This window comes from Parasteatoda tepidariorum, chromosome 7 (assembly GCF_043381705.1).
Source record: "Parasteatoda tepidariorum isolate YZ-2023 chromosome 7, CAS_Ptep_4.0, whole genome shotgun sequence".
Lineage (NCBI taxonomy): Eukaryota > Metazoa > Arthropoda > Arachnida > Araneae > Theridiidae > Parasteatoda > Parasteatoda tepidariorum.
Genome location: NC_092210.1, coordinates 84,501,384 through 84,521,792, shown reverse-complemented (window position 1 = coordinate 84,521,792; position 20,409 = coordinate 84,501,384). Strand labels below are relative to the sequence as shown.

The window sequence follows — 20,409 nt, the reverse complement described above, 5'->3', positions numbered from 1 at the left end:
ATTTGCAATAATAAAAAAATAAGATATAGAGTTTTACTAATATGTCTTTAGCTGGTGAAATTTTTCCATCTATAATTATTTCATTCAATTCTAAAATTGAAAAATATTGTTTTATTTTATTTTACTTTAATTCCCCATATTTACAGCTTTTTTTTATCATGCGTGAATTAATAGTTTACACTAATGTTATTTTTATTACAACCGAATGTTGCATAGAATCCTTTTTACAAAATATTCATTTACCCTGAACTCTTGATTTATTTTAGTTTTCTTTACCTTAACTCTCTGTATTTGCATAACTTTTATTCCTGCCTAATTAAGTATCGAACTACTAAAATTGCTCTTAATCAACTGAGTGTTATTAATATAATTTCCGAAAACACTTGGTTAAAAGTTTTTTTTTTTTAAGCTCTTTGCCAGGCAAAATTACTAAACTACTGTTTACGCTCCTTACACTCGAGACAAAGCTTTAATTTTGAAGTATATATATCATCTTGCCGTAAAGACTTATTTGGGAAAAATAGCTTAGCATTTTAAAAGTTAGTAAACTATTTTTAAAAATATTTCCGACGAGATAAAAATCATTAACGTGTTTTTTCGACTCTCTTTGCCAAGAAAAACAAATTAAAAAAAACTGCAATTTAAGTGCCTTACACTTGAAGCAGAGCTATAATTTTAAATTGTATATGCCATCTTGTCGTAATAAATTATTTGGGTTTCAGAGCAAGCAAATAACTAAAATATTTAAAAAATTATTAAACATTTTTAAAAATAGCTTATTTATATCCACCAAAATGAAAATTATTAAAATCGATACTTTATTCTCCTTTTTTTGAAAGTTTTTATGAGCCCAAATAAAGCAGCAATGGAGTAGGTTTTTAAATTTTAAACAATTATACTACAAACTCTTTTTACTTTTTCAAAACTGTGGCTCTTCTCCATATTGACGTTTTGCGTGCTTTTCAGAATAAGCATAAAGCGTTGGCTGAAGATAGGCTAAACTTTGCCTAAGAATCATAAGCAACTATTGCAAACTCACATCAGTTATGAAAATAACATATTATTCTAAAAAAAAGCATAATTTCATGCGGCTTCAGAGCCTTTGAGAAATAGTTTTAAAACAAATGAATAATTCTCATTTTTTGCAAATTTTTATGAGTCCAGATAATAAAATGTTAAAGTAACTTGTTGATATTAACAAAGTAAATCACAAACGTTTTTCAATTTCACAAAACTGCAGTTTTCCTTCATAACGACGCAAGCGCCAATTTCATATATGGCTCTGTAGTGATTAAAAAAAGGCATAAATTGTCCGATTAGTCAAGAATAACCATTACAAACTGGCAACAGTCTCTCAAAAAGCATATTATTCGCTATTAGCGTTAACAAAAACAGCCTTAACCTTTAACATTTTCTTCACAGGAGGGTAAACAAGAATTCCAAGTTTCCTTATACTTACAACATGACAAAAAACTCCAACAAGTCTACGATGAAATGCTTCATTTACGTTGTGTACCAGCTACAGTAACGGTTGTAATGGTTAAAATGAATCAGGAAGGATCGAATAACTCTGCCGAGTTTACAGATCATTCAAAAGATAGTTCTTACCTACCAATCCTATCACGAAGTTTAGAACATTCCGTATTTTCTGCAGAAAAACCAAATGAGAATCTTTTAAAGAACTCCGGGAGCAACAACGAATCGTCCCTAACACAAAATCCTGCTGTTTGGAAAAGATCTTATCCAGATTTCGTTAATGACTTCAATTCAACTTTAAAAAGTGAGGAGAGACCGTCTCATATCAATCAGTTATCGTCTTCAAAATTGTCTTTTCGGATTTTATCGAAGAAAATGCCCCATTCGGAATTCCTAAAGAGTCTTCAGCGACCACTTATTGAACATTCGTTTGTGGTATTGGTAAGTAAATGTTGATGTAATATCCAAATTTGATTTAGTGATGTTGAAATAATAAGGATTTAAAAAATAAATCCCTTTGCAATATCTAGTTTTCTACTGTTAAAATATGGTTAAAAATCTCGTAAAAAAAGTTCTTTGAATTTTTATTGATGATTGTATCAAAATAAATTTTAAAATTTAAAATTTTTATTTTCTGTTTCTAATTATGATTCAAATAGCATCGCACAAAAAAAGATTAAATCTAAAATGAAAGAAAATTTTAAAAGTTTAAGCCTAAGTAAAGCATAAGCGCAACAATAAATGTGAAGGGACTTAAAAAATCAAAAAAAATTTTTACACTATCTTTTACACCGAAGAGACATTACATTATGACCACCCTCCATCTATAACAATAGGCTCGCCCAGGTTTTCCTGGTTTCTCGCCCAGGAACAATGTTTTCATGGGGCACATTAGGACCCATAATCCTCATAAAACAATCCCTGACGTCTGTAAACTACTTGAGCATAGTTGCAGACCAGGTTCATCCATTCATGGCAACAGTTTTTCCTGTGGGGGATGGTTTTTACCAACAGGATAATGCACCATATCATAAGGGTCGAATCGTCGACGGACATTCCAGTGACTTTCAAGTCATGTCTTGGCCCCCAAATTCACCTGATCTTAATCCAATGGAGCATTTGTGGTCCTTCTTGGAAAACCAAATTCGTGCTGCCACGCTACCCCCTCGCAATGCGAGGGAATTGCAGGACCAGTTGGTGAGCGCTTGGTACCAGATACCTCAGACTACCTATCAGCACCTTGTAGAATCAATGCCGCGGCGGGTGCTAGCAGTTTTGAGAGCTAAAAGTGGTCCTACATGTTATTAGCAGGGTGGTCATAATGTAATGACTCTTCGGTGTAAATTCCTTTCTAATTTTCGTAAAAACTATTAAAAAAAGGACATACTCCATAAATGGAATATTTCATAAGTAATATAAATTTAAAATCACTAGCAATTACAACAGCAACAATTTAAAATAATACTATACATTAAATACACAGCAGTTTATCGGATCAAAAATTACCCATATTGTAATTAGGATAACTGTAGATGCTTTTCATTTTGAACTGATAATTCAAGGAATTACTTCACATTTTCTAATCAAAAAATTTATCTTTTAATTTTTAACTTCATGATAATATTCGGAATATAATGATTCTAAAAGAATTTTAGGTTAGACTGTAGAATAAGGTGAGTCTCGGATTGGGCACTGTAACTTGGAGCTTTTTCTGTATATGAAATCCTCAATTTTTTATTTCGATTTCTTAAAATTTCACTTTAAGTTATATTCCTTACTTTTTGCAAAAGCACAAAAAATGGACAAAATATAAGGGGTACCCTATTTTTAACTTTTAGTGAGTTTTAATTAATATTTTAGCTTCATCAAAAGTGCTCCTTACGTTTCTAAACAACTCCGGTCACCACTCTTTTACATTTACACCCTTGTGCAAATTAATTGAAACTAACTTTTTTTTTCCGTGTTTTTTAAAGAAGATGTTTTGGGGTTGTTTCGGTTTCAATGGGGTTGGACCTTTGCAGCCTATTGACGGTATGATGCGTTCTGAGCAGTACATTACTATTCTGGGTAAAAAAGTTGTTCCAGAGTTGAAGAAACGATACCCTGATGGAACAGGGATTTTTCAACAGGATTTAGCTCCTTGCCATACGTCCAAAATTGTCAAGAAATTCATGTCTGAGAATCAAATTGAGACATTGGAATGGCCAGGGAACTCTCCGGATATCAACCCAATTGAGAATCTCTGGGCCATAATCAAGAATCGCCTATTAAATATAGACTGTGCAACTATGGAGAAGCTAATCACGGCGTTAATTCATGTGTGGTACAAGGACACAAATATTATAAATGACTGTAAAAAATTTGTGGAATCCATGCCGAATCGTGTCCAAATGTTAATAAAGTGCCGTGGAGATTATATTATGTACTAAAAATTTTTGAGTTTGTATAAATTTAAATAAAATAGCATTTTCTCTTAGTTTTCTGAATTTATTGAGTTTGTTTCAATTAATTTGCACAAGGGTGTATATATCTTGGTTTCAGATATTTTTCTTCTTTTTTTTAATTCGTATGTTTAATGTGTTACATGGGAATTAAGTCATGTGTGCCCGAAATTCTAATTTTGTATACTTGTTATCAATCATGTGTTTGTATGTTGCTTTGTATCCCGCAATACTTTCTAAATTAGTGCATGGAAGGGCATTTAGACATAGAAAAGTTATAAGGCTATGGATTTAAGCATTGATATTTGTAAACTCACAATGAGGTCGGCTTTTTAAAGCCAGTAATAAAATAAAAAAGGCAAAAAAAGTTAACTGTTTTAGATTAATCGTTAATATTATCGAAACTTTTCCTTATTCCCCAAAACGAGAGAGATTTGTCTTCGGTTAGATGATTTTTGTTTTTGTTTATACGATTATAGTTTTGTTTGTAATTTCAAAACGTTTGTATGTCATCAACTAACTTTATTTAAGCTCATTATTGTACTCAGTACTTATTTCGTATTATTATTATTGAAAACTTTATTTACAGGAAAGTGACATTGATCCTGACATGAAAATGATTGTTATGCGAGGAGAAATGGAAGAATTAGAGAACAGTGATAACCCATCTGAAATTGTCGACACAGTCACTTTAAAAATTCTCTATAAGAATCCAAGTAAAGTTAATTTAATTGATAAAATATTTGATCGTTTTGTGCAATATTATACAGAATGAGATATTTTTATTTTATCTTTAAATCTTTTCCGTATCTTCTACTGATAATAGCTAATTATGTACATGAAATACTATTTTTTATATTTTAATCAAAAGAACGTTTCCCATTTCTGCTATTAAATTATTAAAAACGGACCGAAAGCGATGAAATTTGGCATATAGATAGATGTAAAGCACAAGGAAGTTTACTGCCAACATTAGAACATTCTACAAAAAACAATTCGATCGAGAGGAGCAAAAAACGAAATGGAATTTTTTGATTAGTTAAGCGTTAATACCAATTCTACAACGGGTTTTTCTTAGTTTCAGAAAATATTTTTCCTGTGATTGAAAAGATAGTGTAATAATATTTTAAGGAATCATACTTGAAAGAACTTTTTTTCCACCTCTACTTACAAATATTTTAAATAGTTAATTAAAGATTGAGTAGACAAATGGTCAGATAAAAATTCTATTGGTTTTTAAAATATCAGCATCTGTTTGCTGCCACTGATAAATAAAATTCGAGCAAAACTCAAATATTGAAGGTTATACATAAGTACCAAATATACAAATGTAGGTATATTGTTTTCCATTGATACATACGGTAATTATTAAAACAGCACAGCAGTGTAGTATTAATTATTAACAAAATATTAATTAATAGTATTAAAACTATAAGCAGTTTTCATATCAATACTGAAAGAACAAGTGCTTTACTGGCTCTTGAAAGGGATATTTTCCAGAGAAACTGGACTGGACTTAATTGGACTTGACTGGATTGGTTTTTGACTGAACTTAATTGGAGTGATAAAATTCTTTTAAATTCTGTTTTTTTTTTATTCAGAAAAAATACCTTAATTTAGTAAATATTGATTATATCTCGGTATAGTCTATATTTTTCTAAAAAAGCTTTCAATTGTCTATAACAGACTGGGTGATATCAGTGATTGTCAGATAACTTCACTGGCAATTTGAAAGTTAATCTTTTGCCCAAAATTAAGAATGCTTAAAAGTTCATTCAAAGAAATGTCCGTAAATGCTTTCAACAATTTTTTTTTTCGAGCATGAGATGAACCATATAACCATCTTAATACCGAAATACCCACTAAAAATGACAAAAGTATTCTTGATACTGATATGTCAAATGAAAACGATAATAACAAAAGCCTTTAAATTTTTCGGTTATCTTCTTGTTTAGACAAAATAGTTTTATTATTTAATATAAAGCTTAAAACACTATAAAATGAATATTTTCAACGACTACTTTTATTTTACTGATCAGTATTTTCATATTTATATTTTAAATCTTTCAAAAAATCGTTTTCGTTTCATTATTTTTAAATATGTTTATACATTTACCTTTTTTACAAGTTAGAACTATTAATATTAGTAATTTAAATTTATAATATGATGAAAATTTTAAAAATTTAACCAATTATAATGTTAATTAGTTTTAAATGAACGTTTGCCAAATTTATTTTATGTAAGGTAAAGTTTGGTTCGATAGTTGAGCAGTTACACTTCAGAAAAAATCACAATCCACAATATTGAAATTTTGATACTAGTTGAAGCGTTGGACTGACTTCAATTTAAGCTCCCAGCTGATAGTCTTTCCCCCATAGGGGTGCCAGCTAACAATTATGTTCTTTTTTTCACATAAAAAAACAGTAAATGTAAAATTTTTTAGCCTTTCTGAATTCACCCAATTTTACATATTTTTCATAAATTTTTACTAGGTTAACGGACGATCATTTAAACATCCATCTATTAGCTCGCTGTTTTTTTTGTTTTTTTTGTATTAATAAGATTTTGACAGTCTAACTACGGATTTTAAGATTACAGCCGTACTGAAATGACCCGAACAACTGAAACAAATTTTTATGTATTTCATCGGGGCTGGGGTGGCTCAAGTGATAGAGCGTTCGCCTCGCAATGAGGTGACCCAAGATCGAATATCAGTGATAGATGGTGTTACGAATTCTGCTTCAGGTTCTCGCTGACAACAGGATTGACGTAAATCATCCTCAGTGGTAGACGGATGGGTTAGAGTCCCTTTGGCTTACCGTGAGAGGTTTCCATGGTTTTCCTCTCCATGTAACACAAATGATGGTTGTTTTCATCAAAACGTCCTCCAAGAAGGCAAATTTATTTCAAAACTTATTACAAGCGTTATTTTGTCTTCTGAGTTGGATTCAGACTTAGAATGCTGCATAGTTGGTCATTGATAGTCGTAAACTCAGCTGTTCAGCGCCAGTTATAAAACAAAATAAGAATAAATGTATCACATCCACCTCCGTCTACTGACGTTTAACCCTTAAATGAGTTATAGAAAAATATTTAATGAGCTATAAATCAACTTTACTGAAATGACTCAATGAAACATGACTACAAAACAAAATAACATTACAATTACAAAATAACAATATTCTACAAAAAATAAATCTTCGAACATAATAATATTAAAATATATTAATAACTCACAATGTTTCGAACTTAGAAAAACTATCTATATAACTTAATAGAATAAAAATTATTAATTATGTGTATTTTTAATGATTTTTTTTTAGAAAATATTCAAACGAAAATTGCTGACTGTAATGCTTTTGATGAAACAGGGCGAAAATACGAACTTCTCGATTCTAATGGGTGAGTATATAAAAGTTATGCAATTAATTGCTATCAATTAATTTCTATCAGTTTTAATAAAAAGATGGCATAAATAAATCATGCATTGAATGCTTATCAGTTTTAAAAAAGGAGCGTAAATAAATCAAGCAATGAATAATTATCAATTTTATGAACGAGATAGCATAAATAAATTTCGCATTGAATTCTTATCAATTATAGAGAAAAAGATAGCATAAATAAATCATGCATTGAATAATTATCAATTTTAAAAAAGGAGCGTAAATAAATCAAGCAATTTATGAACGAGATAGCATAAGTAAATCTCGCATTGAATTCTTATCAATCATAAAGAAAAAGATAGCATAAATAAATCATGCATTGAATAATTATCAATTTAAAAAAAAAAACAATATAGATACATTAATCGTGTTATACAATTAATCGTGCATTTAATTACTGTCCATACATTATATTATTAATATTATATTTATTTTAATGTATAAAGCAGTGGAAAAGGAGACTAATAAGAACATCTGGAACATCTCTGTTATTTTTCACTCAAAATTACTCTATAAATTTTGGCTGATTGAAAAAAAAACTGTTTTAACTTTCATAATTATATACTGCATACGCGATGACATGTCAACACATTATATTGTTAAGTTTTAAATTAAAAAACAAAGCTATTATGGTAGAAAAGTAAATTCTTAATTTGCTTCTTTAGGTAAATTCTTTTTTTCTTCTTTTTACATATAGAGTTTTTTTTAAGTAGAGCGAAAGCGTATCTAGATTTCTATTCTAAAGATTAGCGCTTCTAGATTTCTATCTGCTCCATCTGCCAACTCCAAAATAAATGCCAATGTTCCATCAGACTCAAAAATTTGGCCGACGTAGTCCTTTCGCGGACTCAGCTCGGCTGGAAAATTAAATACAAAGCAATCAATGTAAGAATGTTTTATTTGAATAAACTGCTAAAAGTTTCTCGCACAATGCGCACAAATGCATGCATGAAAATTTAATTTAGTTGAAAAAAAGATTTGGACCGAAGAATTTTTAAATTTAATGTTATTAATAATCTTATTTAAATACCAAATAAAATGTGTAAATTTAGTTAAGCTTAAATAAGAGGAAAATGTAAGGATCAAAAATAATAGAGTTAATTATGTATTATTTCATAACTTCAATCTTTCATTATGAATGGTAATCATACATATGTTTCTGGGCAATCAGAATTTTCCGACTGCTTCTATAATATTCTTTGATTTTTCTTCGTTTCACGGTACCTCTTCAGAAATCAAATCTTGTATCTATGATTTAATAATATCTTAAATTTATCTCGTACACTACAAGAAATATATAATTATAGATCTAAATTTAATATTTCTGCTATTATTTACCACTTATTGTGCTCTTCTCGAAACCTCACAACCGTTTAAAAAAAACTCTTGTAATCAATTACACAAATATTATTTCTATCATTCATACTAGGAAGTGGGCACTCATTGAAAAAGACTTGTTTATATCATTCATGATAGGTAGAAATCAAACTATTCATTGATAACTATGATATCAAGACAAAGCTGTAAGTGTGTTTTTTACGCTTGATTCAACGCTTTCTTTATTACTTTCCTCATTTAAACATGGTGGTTTAATGATCTCTTATAATTTTTTTTTTTTGTATAGAATCAAAAATGTAATTCAATGCAATGATAAAAGGAAATAGTGCCTTCATTAAAAATGGAACTCATATATTATTTTGATGTTAACTAATATTTTATGTTGTAGAAAAAATACAATGATTTCGATATTAATAGATAACAATATTTTGTCAAATTATATTTATATTGATCAAACTAAGTTTCAATACTGGTTTTATTTTAAAGAAACATTTCAATGTAACTACACTTATATTTTTAATGTAAAAAAATTTTAAATTTAAGAACTTTAAAATGGGTTGAATCGAAGTCCGTCTTTCAAATTTGGTGCGATCTCAAAATGGTGCTTAATTCTATCATATTATTGCACTCTACGACCATTCAATTTTAATGAAAATCTAGTTCGATTTGATGCATTTTTAAGTTTCCAACAATTTTGCACCGTAATTTTTATTAAGGTATCCATATTATGGTTCAAACTTGTACCAATTTTTAGCATTCTATTATACTGTTGTCAAGTATATTGTTTTTAGTATTTGTCGTTTTGTGATGAATATTCAATTGTGAAGAAAACAGAGTATCCCAACAAAAGAATTTACTCCAAATAAAGTATAATATTTTATTTAAGTTTAATTTTGAAATTTTTAAATAAAAATAAAGTTGACAGGCTGCAATTATATTTGGAACATTACCTTTGGCAAATATAGTTAAATATTTGGTTGTAATTTTTCCATGTAATCTTTCGCTAAGAAGACGAGAGCTTCTATCTCGATCATGCGTTTTAAGACCTTTGGAATTGGTACCAGGGTACCAGACCGGGTAGCTGTTTGACAGCTGACAAAGACCGACCGCCATCACACGTCTCCGCTGTGGACACCTGAAATCACTGAGATACTCTGGAGGAGAAAAGTGTTTTACCCTCTGTACCAAGTGCTCTTCGGCCAGGCATCCCCTGAACATCTACTGGACTGCCTCGGTCTTTTAAAACAAGACCTTATAGAAAGACTTGTTTTAGACTTTTTGAAGGTAAACAAACTCATGGACCTTGTCTAGCTAGGCTAGAAAGAGGGATTTGAAAGAAGAAGAAGAAAACCTTTGGATTTCTTTTTCTATGTGTCTGAAAACGAAGATTATTATACCATTCAAACCTTGAATGGCATAAGTAGGTACAACTTCACTCAGATCCAGTCGCATTTATTCCAAATACTTGTTTAAACTTCATTAAATAGAATGCAAGTGCACAAACTACGCAGCGGATGAAATTTAGCAAAGTTTTTGTTCCATGCATAATCGCAACCTATCTATTTTATTATCTCATACTAATTTAAGTTATAAGTTTTTTTTTTTTTTTAAAAAAAGGCATTTCTTTCTCTAGTTAATAGTTTTCAATTATCATTTCTAAATAGGTGTATTGCAAACGAAACATTTTTATCAAACTTGACAGAAACTTATGATTCAGAGACTTCGACTCAAGCAGCATTTGTTACATTGAATGCAACAGCTTTTCCTGAAATGCAACGATTGAATATATCCTGCCACCAACTTTCCTGTGATAAACAGTGTAACAGAGTTAGTATTTATTTAAAGTATATATATTAAATTCATTTATTGCATTTCGTGTTGAACTACCAGTAGTTAGTAAAGTATTAAAGAGCGTTATCTTTCTTAAGTAAAATGTGTAATGTAATGTAAAATGTGTTAAGTAATGTGGTAAAAGGTCTCCATATCTACTTTTGTTGGATACCATCACATGTTGGCATAAGGGGGAATGACCTTGCTGACATTACGGCTAAGACCACTCAAAATGTAAGTAATAACCTTATAACATCTCTTGATTTCAGACGTATATGTAAATCCACAATACAACAGGCTTGGAAAGAACATTGGTATAAACAAGCTAATGATAAACTGCACGAAATTTATCCTAATCTTGACAACTTCAAAACAATACATATTGATCGCAAAACCCAGAATATTATCAATAGACTGCGCATTGGTCATTCTCGTTTTACTCACATGCATTTACTAAAATCTGAACCTGCACCTAGTTGTTCTCTATGTCATGTCGACATTACCATTAAAGATATTTTAACCGACTGAGAACGATTCAAACATTTGAGGAACAAATCTTTTGGCAGCTTTTATCCTAATCTTCAATCTTTACTTGGTGACCCTATACATCACAACCTTTTAAAATTTATCAAAACTATTGGACTATATCCTCTGCTTTAAAAGAACACCGTAGTTTGACCTAGAGACCGACTATTAACCTAGTGCCTGGTGCAGTATAGCCATTTCTGGCTCTTGTGCTAATAAAATCCAACTAACCAACCAACCAATCTAAAGTAAAATAATTCAACAATAGAAAGAAAAAAACAGCGGTTTAAATTCATCAACATATCATATATATTTCATGAAATAGGTGTTGGTTGATAAAAGTATTGACAAAGAAGGATGTTTCATAAAGACTTCCCTCAACATAAATATTACTAGAATCCTTATCAAAAAAGAATACAAAAACCTAATTACATTAGGAGTTACACATTAATTTCCATGGGTGAAAATATGGAAAATCGCAATTGACAAATCCGGTTAAACGAAACACGAAAACTTGTTTGATATCGAGAAAAAATAAAATGAAGTTAAAAAACGGTTATTCGAAACAAATTTCAACGTGTATTTAAAAATATTTTGATTTTTTATACATCCACCTTCTTTAATTTTCATCCTTTTGCTTTTTTATTTTTTACTCGCTTAAATTTAAGTTTGATACCCCAAACTTTGAAACTTCTTTATCTTTATTTTTTCTGAGGATTCTAAAAATATTTATTAAGGGTAGTCTTTACGAAATACCATATAAAAGAATCTTCCTCTGGAGTGCTTTTCCCATATTTTATTTGTAAGGCACTCGTTACTTCCATAAATCATGAGCATCACCTGAACATATCTTGCAGTATCTTCGACTTACACAGGAAGATTTAATTAGCATATCTCTTCGATTGACTGTAATCGATTTCGACAATGTCAAAAGCTTAATGGAGGTATTATGATTTGTGTCAATTAGATCAGATGAATGGAATAATAACAACATAAACCAGGAAATGTTTGAACTGACGCTTAAATGATGCCAAACTGGCATACAAGGTGTTTTAATGGACGTATAATATACATATTTGAATAATTGAAACTCAGCAAAAGCTAATCAAATAAATTTGAAGTAATCTATTGAGCAGTGGTAAAATTGTGATAAATTCTTAATATCACAGAAAAAATGATGATACATGATTATTTCTTTCTTTTGTTGAGTTGAACTTCTAACATATATAATATGTCGAATTTTAATAGTATGGAACTTCATCGGAATCTATAGCAAATAATATAAAATATAGCTTGTTGTTAGATGCCACGAATATGTAGTATAGTGATAATGGGGTACTTATTCATTTCGGATGGTAATACAACACGGTACCTATATTAGGCACCTATATTGGTATAATATATTCTTATTCTCATTACCTCATTATAACGGCAATACTAGATGTATTTAATACCACATTTAACAAAGCATTACTGGCGTCAATAATGATTTGGTGATTGGGAGTTCAAAATAAGCAGCGATATTAGTTCCTTCACCAAAAATGATTATAAAAGTATTAATGTGACAATAATAATTTTTGATGATTACAATTAATTTATTTTTGCAATGGATTCAAGTGGAAATAAAAAAAAAACAATACATAGAAGAAAGTTGAATTAACGAACAAACGATATTTATTCGTATATGAGAACCAGAAGAAATAGCCATATTGTTATAGACGCCTATGATGTTTAAATAATTTTGGTAACAGGTACAAAAAGGAATAGAAAAATAAGTTTTGAATCAGGAAAATAAACTTACTGATAAAAGGTACTTATTCATCCGTTAAAATCATAAAAATTCACCTACTGACACGAATGATTGCTTTATTAATTACAGTAATAGGTACTACTACTGTTATTTTACTTGATGTTTATTAATCGTTACGAAATGTACTAATATTGTTACAAAGATTCACTATAAGTACCGTGGCTGAAATAAATAGGTTTCAGAGAAAATTGTTGATTACGGTAATTTAGTACCAGGAGTTGACCCCACGCCAAATGATAATAAAAATATTTAATCTTTATTTCGATAGTATGAACATATTTTGCTTTATCTGATGGCATAAAACCACCGAGAAGGAAAGCAAATAATAAAAAACAAAAAATTGGGATTATTTAAGCTTAATTAATTGTACTGATATATGTATTTAAGTTTTCTGCATGATTTCGTTCAGTTGATTTATACCGATTTCTTGATTATTTACTCTCTTTCCATGCCGAACGGGTATTCAACTAGTATGAAATATATCAAACACTGTAGAAATGAAGAATATTCACATATCAAAATGCAATTAATGCGGTCAGTAATTTTTTAGTGATTTGTTGTCGAAACATATGTTGCTGTTTTTTGTAACTAATTCAGTTTTCAAAAACTTAATTATTACACTGAAGAGCCAAAAAAAACTGGTATAGGCATGAGTATGCAAATAAAGGGGTATGGAGCCAATCAAAGTACAGCGCAGTGATCGGCAACGCGTATATAAGACAACGAGTGTCTAGCACAGTGCTTAGATCGGTTACTGTTGCTACAATACCAGGTTATACAGATTTAAGTGAGTTTGAACGTGGTGTTATAGTCGGCTCACGGGAGATGGGACATAGCATCTCCGAGACAGCAATGAAATTTGGATTTTCACGAACGACCATTGCACGAGTATACCGTGAGCATCTGAAATCCGGTAAAACATCAAATCTACGACATCGCTGGGGTCGGAAAAATATCATGCGAGAACGGAATCAGCGACGATTGACGAGAATCATTAAACGTGACAGACGTGCAACCCTTCCACAAATTGCAGCAGATTTCAATGCTGGGCCATCAACAAGTGTCAGCGTGCGAACCATTCAACGAAACATCATCGACATGGGCTTTCGGAGCCGAAGGCCCACACCTGTACCATTGTTGACTTCACAGGTATACCAGTTTTTTTGGCTCTTCTGTGTATTAACTTTACAGGCCAATTATTGTTCTTTATTAACCCTATTAAACTTTATTAACAGAGGATCATGAGTTTCTTTATATGTTTGAAAGTGTGTAAAACGCGTCTAACGCTAAGTTTCGAATTAATCATAGTGTCATATGAAGTATTATTATTATTATTACTTAGGATTACATGAGCCAAAAGGAAGAGACTACAGAAAAAAGCTATCAGCATTTTGGGAAAGGAAACTTTAGAATGAACAAGCAAATTTTCCAAAGGAATTCTCATGCTGAACCCGAATCACATGCTGAATTAGATTTACATAAAAAGCATTTTAAAGAAACTTTCCATGATGGAACAGCTCATTCTGAAAATTTAAAAAAAGGAATCGTTAAAGAGAATGTGTCTCATTCCAAGTTAGCACCTCATTCCACGACGTCTGATTTTCAAGGAGCCGAGCTAATGACTTCAGGTAAATTTGGTTAAAATTTTCAAAAAATTTAAAAAAGCAAGTAACTTTTATCTGAATAATTCACATTAAGTATTTTTTTAAAACTGAATGAATGCACTGTATTTGCATTTAAATTTCATTGGGTGCTCTACAGTCAACCATTTGAAATTCATTTAAAAATATGATACACAGCACAATGCGCAGGTTTGCCAAACTAACTCCTAAAATTTCTCAGATTGAGAAATTAAAAACTAGAGATAAAGCTTAGTTGTAAATTCACTGTACGCGTAAAAACTAATAACAAAGAAGAAAGGAACTGACTATAAGTTTTAATCTTTAGTTTTCGTGTTTGTATGCTGTTATTGTGAAAAATGTAGTTTTAAAAAAGTAATTTTGGTGGCATTGCATTTTTAATCAAAACTCATGTGCAGAAATGTTTACTTATTTTAAGATCTACATTGATTTCTTTTATTTAAACAATGGTCGTTTTTCACAAGCATTAGGAACAATACATTGTAATTTACCGAACGTAAATTTATAAAAAAGCTTTAGTACAGAATACCTTCTTTACATAAAATCTTTACTTCTTTAATCCATCAACGATTTTGAAAAATAAATCTTCCAGACATCTGGAATAGCTAGAAAACCAAGTTACCATATAAGCTAAGTATTTGATATATACTTGTTATATACTTGTATGTAATATATTGATAACTATAATATTTCACATGAAATATCTAATGAAATAGAGAAATAGCATATGGAACATTTCAGTTGAGTATAACACAGGGGAACAAATTGATTTTTCTGTTGCATGAGATTTTTTAATTGATCTCGGATATTTTCACTTTGTTGATTTTAAATCTGAAATCGATATCTTTCTCCATGCTACAGTTTTTTTAAATTACCTTTTTAATATATTCTCTGCCGAAATAAACAAGTTAAAACACTTAATACGTAAGAGGAAGCGGCAGAAATGTTGAAAAAAACTTCTAAGAGAATTAAGTCACATCATCAGGATTATAATTGCATAGGAACCCATCCTCTTAGATGCCGTCATACGCTGCTTGGGGAGCTTTTCTACTATGAATTGCTCCTTTGTATGCTTCTGTATAGATCATTATAGAAAAGAGCCTCTAGTCGCTTACGACGATATTTTCGGGAGCAATTTTAAGCCTGATGTTGTGCCCTTACTTCCTTAGATATTTGTCGCAACATTTACAAAAACCCATGTTGTATGTAACGTTTTTGAACTTGTACATTTCGACAAAAAATAGACTAAAAATTTCCTTTAAAAGAAACTGTAGCTTTAGGATCAAAACTAATTTCAAATTTGAAATACCTACACCTGAATCAGATGAAATCAAATATTTTCATCAATGCAACATAAAATTTGTTCTGCATGGTAATTCGTTTCAATTTTTTTTAAATTCTCAGATGCCCAAGAGGAAGCCGTTATTTTATTAGCTAATTAATCTTTAAGGGTGATGCTGATAATAATAAGTATATTCTTTGTTTTAGGGCCCATGAAACCCTTAAAACGGTATCTAGTGAATTAAATACATTTATATTCATACTAATATACTTCATGCAATTCTCTTTTTGATATTTTTCACAGATGCTGGCATAGAAAATTGCTTAAACTCAACACGAATCATTCTGATTGTAAGCATATTACTGTCCTTCCTGATAATATCATTGGTGGTAACTATCTGCACGTGCGTTAGATCGCGTGAATTGAATCGAAGATTAATGCAAAGAAGAATGATTCCTTTTCTGAAAATTCCTCAGTACAGTCCATGACTAGAAAAGAAAAGTGAACAAGACTCTGTCGGGGTTTCAACAAAGAAATTCGGAACTTACAAGCCTCCCCCACGAGTACATGTTTGTCAATGAGATGTGTTAAAAGACTATTTAAGTTATGTTCATTGATCTTTTTTCTTGAATCAGCTACATCTTTCTAAATATATTGCTGATTTTATTAGGTTTCAAGTCAGATTTCCTCTTTCTAACTTGTTTTTAATTTAAAATGTCATTAAAAAGTGGGTGTCACAGGATTTGCCATTTTGTGTGATGCAAGCAAACCTGTTAGTTTTAAATATTAACTCACGGAGAAATACGGTAATTGAATGCATTTATAAATAGAAGAAGTTTTTTGATACGAATGAATTATTCTCTGAAAAAATTATGTAGCACTTTAAATTCAACGATAGTCATACACTATCAAAAAGCTCATTTTTTGTCACATATGAAAGAGATATGAGTCTTAAAGTGCTTATAGAATCATTATAAAGCATTAATTAGAAGGGATACTTGTACCATTATGCAGATATTTAAGAAAAACCAACATATTATCGTAGCATTTTATTTTGTCTAATTTAATAAAATGAGTTGATGCAGGAAAACACTGAAAAAATTGCTTTAAAAGGTAGATTAACAAAGATATCAGTGTCATAAAAGAGGCATTTAAAAACAATCTACTTTTTCTCCATATGTTTACCTTCGTAATATGTAAAAGAAATAAGATTTGACTACATTTTAAATTGCTGGCAAAACCGCTTTTGTCATAATATATATGAAAAAAATAGTAAAAGTTAAAATAAAGTTAACCGCAATATCAATGATAATTTTTTTAAACTTAAAACAAAAATTTGTTTTTAGATAATGTCATCAAAAATACTATTTAAATGTACGAGAACAAACGTACGACTGTATTGCTAAATGTGCAAGTTCACGATTACCAATTTTCAACTATGTGGCCTTATAATTTTGAATCCAATTCAGAATGCAAGAGAACTCCTGGATCAGTACCCCCAGATGTATTGATTTGTTATTGGAACTTGGAGGACTTTGTGACTCCGACAGACTTAGATTGTGCCAGTCACCATATAATGCACCGGGGATTCTTCGGCCGGCAGGATTTGGACTCCGAACATGAGTTCAACACCTACCAATTAGGCTATCCCAGCTATGTTATCATAGTTATTATCGAAGATTACATTCTCAAAAGCTGAGATTTAAATGTTGTATCATAGCAGCTAGTTTGCATAGCTCGCCTATTTGTATGTCAAATGAGTAAATTATGCTAAAACAGCTATTTCTGTGCCTATTTAAATTTAGTGTTCGACAATAATTATTCGAAAACATATAATTAGGATAATTTAGAAAAATAAAAGTACTGATTTTAAAACACATGAACAGAGAATTCATCTAAGAGAAGCACCCTTTGCAGAGTTCAATGGGGGTGGGGTTCTTTACAATTCTCAATGTTTATGTAGTGCCCTACCTTCGCTCCTGGTTTGTACACGAAGTTCTGAGACTCTCTATATTAATTATACACTACCCTACATTAATTGAAGAAACACTTTCAATTTTTGAGATTTTTTAAAAATTTATCAAGAAATACTCAAAGGATAATTTTATAACTTTATTGATGTTTAGGTCATGTCTTGTACTTATGGATAAAGTTTAAAGCTTTCAGAGATTTGGGAAACCGGCAATAAATTAGGAATGAAAAAAGATTTTTGAGCACCCTACATCAGAAAATCGATTACTTTCGTTATTGTATGCAACAATCACATAAAATTTTCTAAACCTAACTTAAATATTTATGGAAAAATAGACATGCTTATAAAAAAATTTAAAAATAAAAAAAATTTTTGCTTTACGTTTTTTTTCTCACTAAAACTTTAAAAATATTCAATAAAATCAAATAAAATGTTTGAAGTAATCTTTAATTTATAACAAAATTATCAGTGTGAAATTTGAGAAAAAAAATTTAAAAATTGCTCAAGATACGAGCATTTTAAGTAGTTCTTCCATATGCGCGGAAAACATTTAATTTTTTTGATTAGTATCGTATTTGGTAGCTAATGAAAAAAAGTCTGATTTAAATATCATGAAATTTTAAAAAGTTTCAAGCAGTTCTTTAAAAAAATTTGAAAGGAAGCTCTGAATGGCAAATGGTGTCCACAAATTTCATTTTGTATCATAAGACTAAATTTGATAATAAAAAAAATTATAATACCTTACAATAATTACCTGTACATTAATATGTGATGTTGAAAAGACAGAAAACATGTTGAAGAAGCATACTTTTATGGATGTTCCCACATAATGCCTGCGTAATTTTTATTAAATTATGTTTAATAGTACAAAATAACATTTGTGGAAAAACCCTTATCATTCAAAATTTTCTTCCAAAAAGTACATAAAAAAGTACATTTTTAGAAAATTGCTAGAAACCTTTTAGATTTTCACGATATTCAAAGTGGATTTTTTTTTAATTTTCATAAAAGACGATTCACCTCACAATTATAAGCACAATTGCACATATATTTTTAAACTTTTAAGAATATAATTTTCTTTGATTGTATTCCAAAAACTTATGTTCATTTATTCAATATATATATTTCACTTAGCTTTATATTACATAAAACTGCCTAATAATGTTCCTAATGGAAAACGCACAAGCGTTTTATGATGCTCATGTTGCTGCACATGTGATATTTACTTTAATAAAAATTCAATTTGTTTAGCATATTATTTTTTTATATTCTATATATTTATTTGCAAATGTTTTTCTACAGCTTTAGATAGTTTACATGTTTCTTTTATTATTAATATCAGCTGAAATGTTTATAAAATCATCAAATGTAGAGAGTATAAAATGTCTTTGAACATTGTGTTTAACTATTTCACATCAAATGTTGCATTTACACTTCTGTATGTCATCAATTTAAATTTTTTTAAATAAAAATATTTTGTAAAATATTAGAAATGCGTACTATATTTTCTAACATTCACAGGTAACCCAGCTGGTGTTAATATTAAATTTTATTCAGATAAGTACAAGTTAATGCTATAAGTCAGCTACAATGTAAACATTCCGGAAAAAAGTACTTCCACCCTGAAGCCATAAAATTCATTTTACCGTAAAATCCATTTTTACCGTAAAACCTTATACCATAATTCTTACAATGATATTTTTTAATTGCAGTTACTCAGCTATTTTACAGTAAATATTGCTGTAAAAATTGCGGATTATCATATTATTCTTATTCCTATAAATTTTACAGTTAAATGCACTGGCTACCTGAGTGCAGGTACTTTTTACTGTGTTAGCGAAACATGTCGACAGTAAAAGAATCTGGTTCAAGATAGTTATATGTTTTTCAAATTATTTCTGAACATTACTCAAACTAGAAAACAGATTTATTTTACGAAACGTTGATTTCAATGGCTAGAATAAATTTAAAAAGATCATGAGAAGTTTCATTTCAAACTGTAAATAATTCCAATTATTAAAAATTGTGTATTCTGAACCGAAACGAAGTGCATCATTTGGCGTTTAGACACTGAGGAAGGTTCTTGTGTAATCAACCGAAACTATAATATGCCTATTTCAGTACTTCCATATGAACTTTATTCACGCTGTATTTTTTTCTTTTGTCTACAAAGTATACTCTATCACTTTTAAATATTCTGAACAAGTTCATTTCTCGTATACGTAGTGCTTTTCTCTACGAGAGATATTTTTTTTCAAAAGAAACCAAAACCGAAAAAAAAAACTTTTATATTTAGATAATTACTTAATATNGTGTCTGTTTCCCTGCTCGGTCCGACTGCATCATTTTACATATATATATATATATATCCATACACACCATCTGACGGTGGGAGAAAACAAAACAAAGTAATTCTTAGAAAAACACGTATCTGTTAGAAGCAATTTATTTTTAAACTATATGGTATTATTTTGAAAATAAACTTAAAGACAATTTTTTGAGCAACAAATACAGCTATAATAATAAAAAACATATTAAATCCATAATAAAAAACGCAACATTGATAAAAATTATAATTGCTAAAAAGGAGAGTAATATTCATAGAATAAGCCTTTTTCTTCTGGAATTTTGGGTCAGTATTGATGAAGACT

The 20,409-nt window shown here is 29.8% G+C and overlaps 1 protein-coding gene across 1 annotated transcript in view; it reads left to right on the top strand.

Annotated features, from left to right (window-relative positions):
* The window catches only part of LOC122271332 (uncharacterized), a 39,412-nt gene extending 22,560 nt beyond the window's left edge, over window positions 1-16,852 (top strand). The window contains exons 5-10 of the mRNA XM_043052269.2: window positions 1,423-1,917; window positions 4,507-4,633; window positions 7,242-7,320; window positions 10,364-10,526; window positions 14,207-14,492; window positions 16,090-16,852. Of these exons, the coding sequence (XP_042908203.2) occupies window positions 1,423-1,917; window positions 4,507-4,633; window positions 7,242-7,320; window positions 10,364-10,526; window positions 14,207-14,492; window positions 16,090-16,274 (1,335 nt within the window). The 3' untranslated portion in view covers window positions 16,275-16,852. The remainder of the gene's footprint in view (window positions 1-1,422; window positions 1,918-4,506; window positions 4,634-7,241; window positions 7,321-10,363; window positions 10,527-14,206; window positions 14,493-16,089) is intronic.
* The last annotated feature ends 3,557 nt before the right edge of the window (window positions 16,853-20,409 follow it).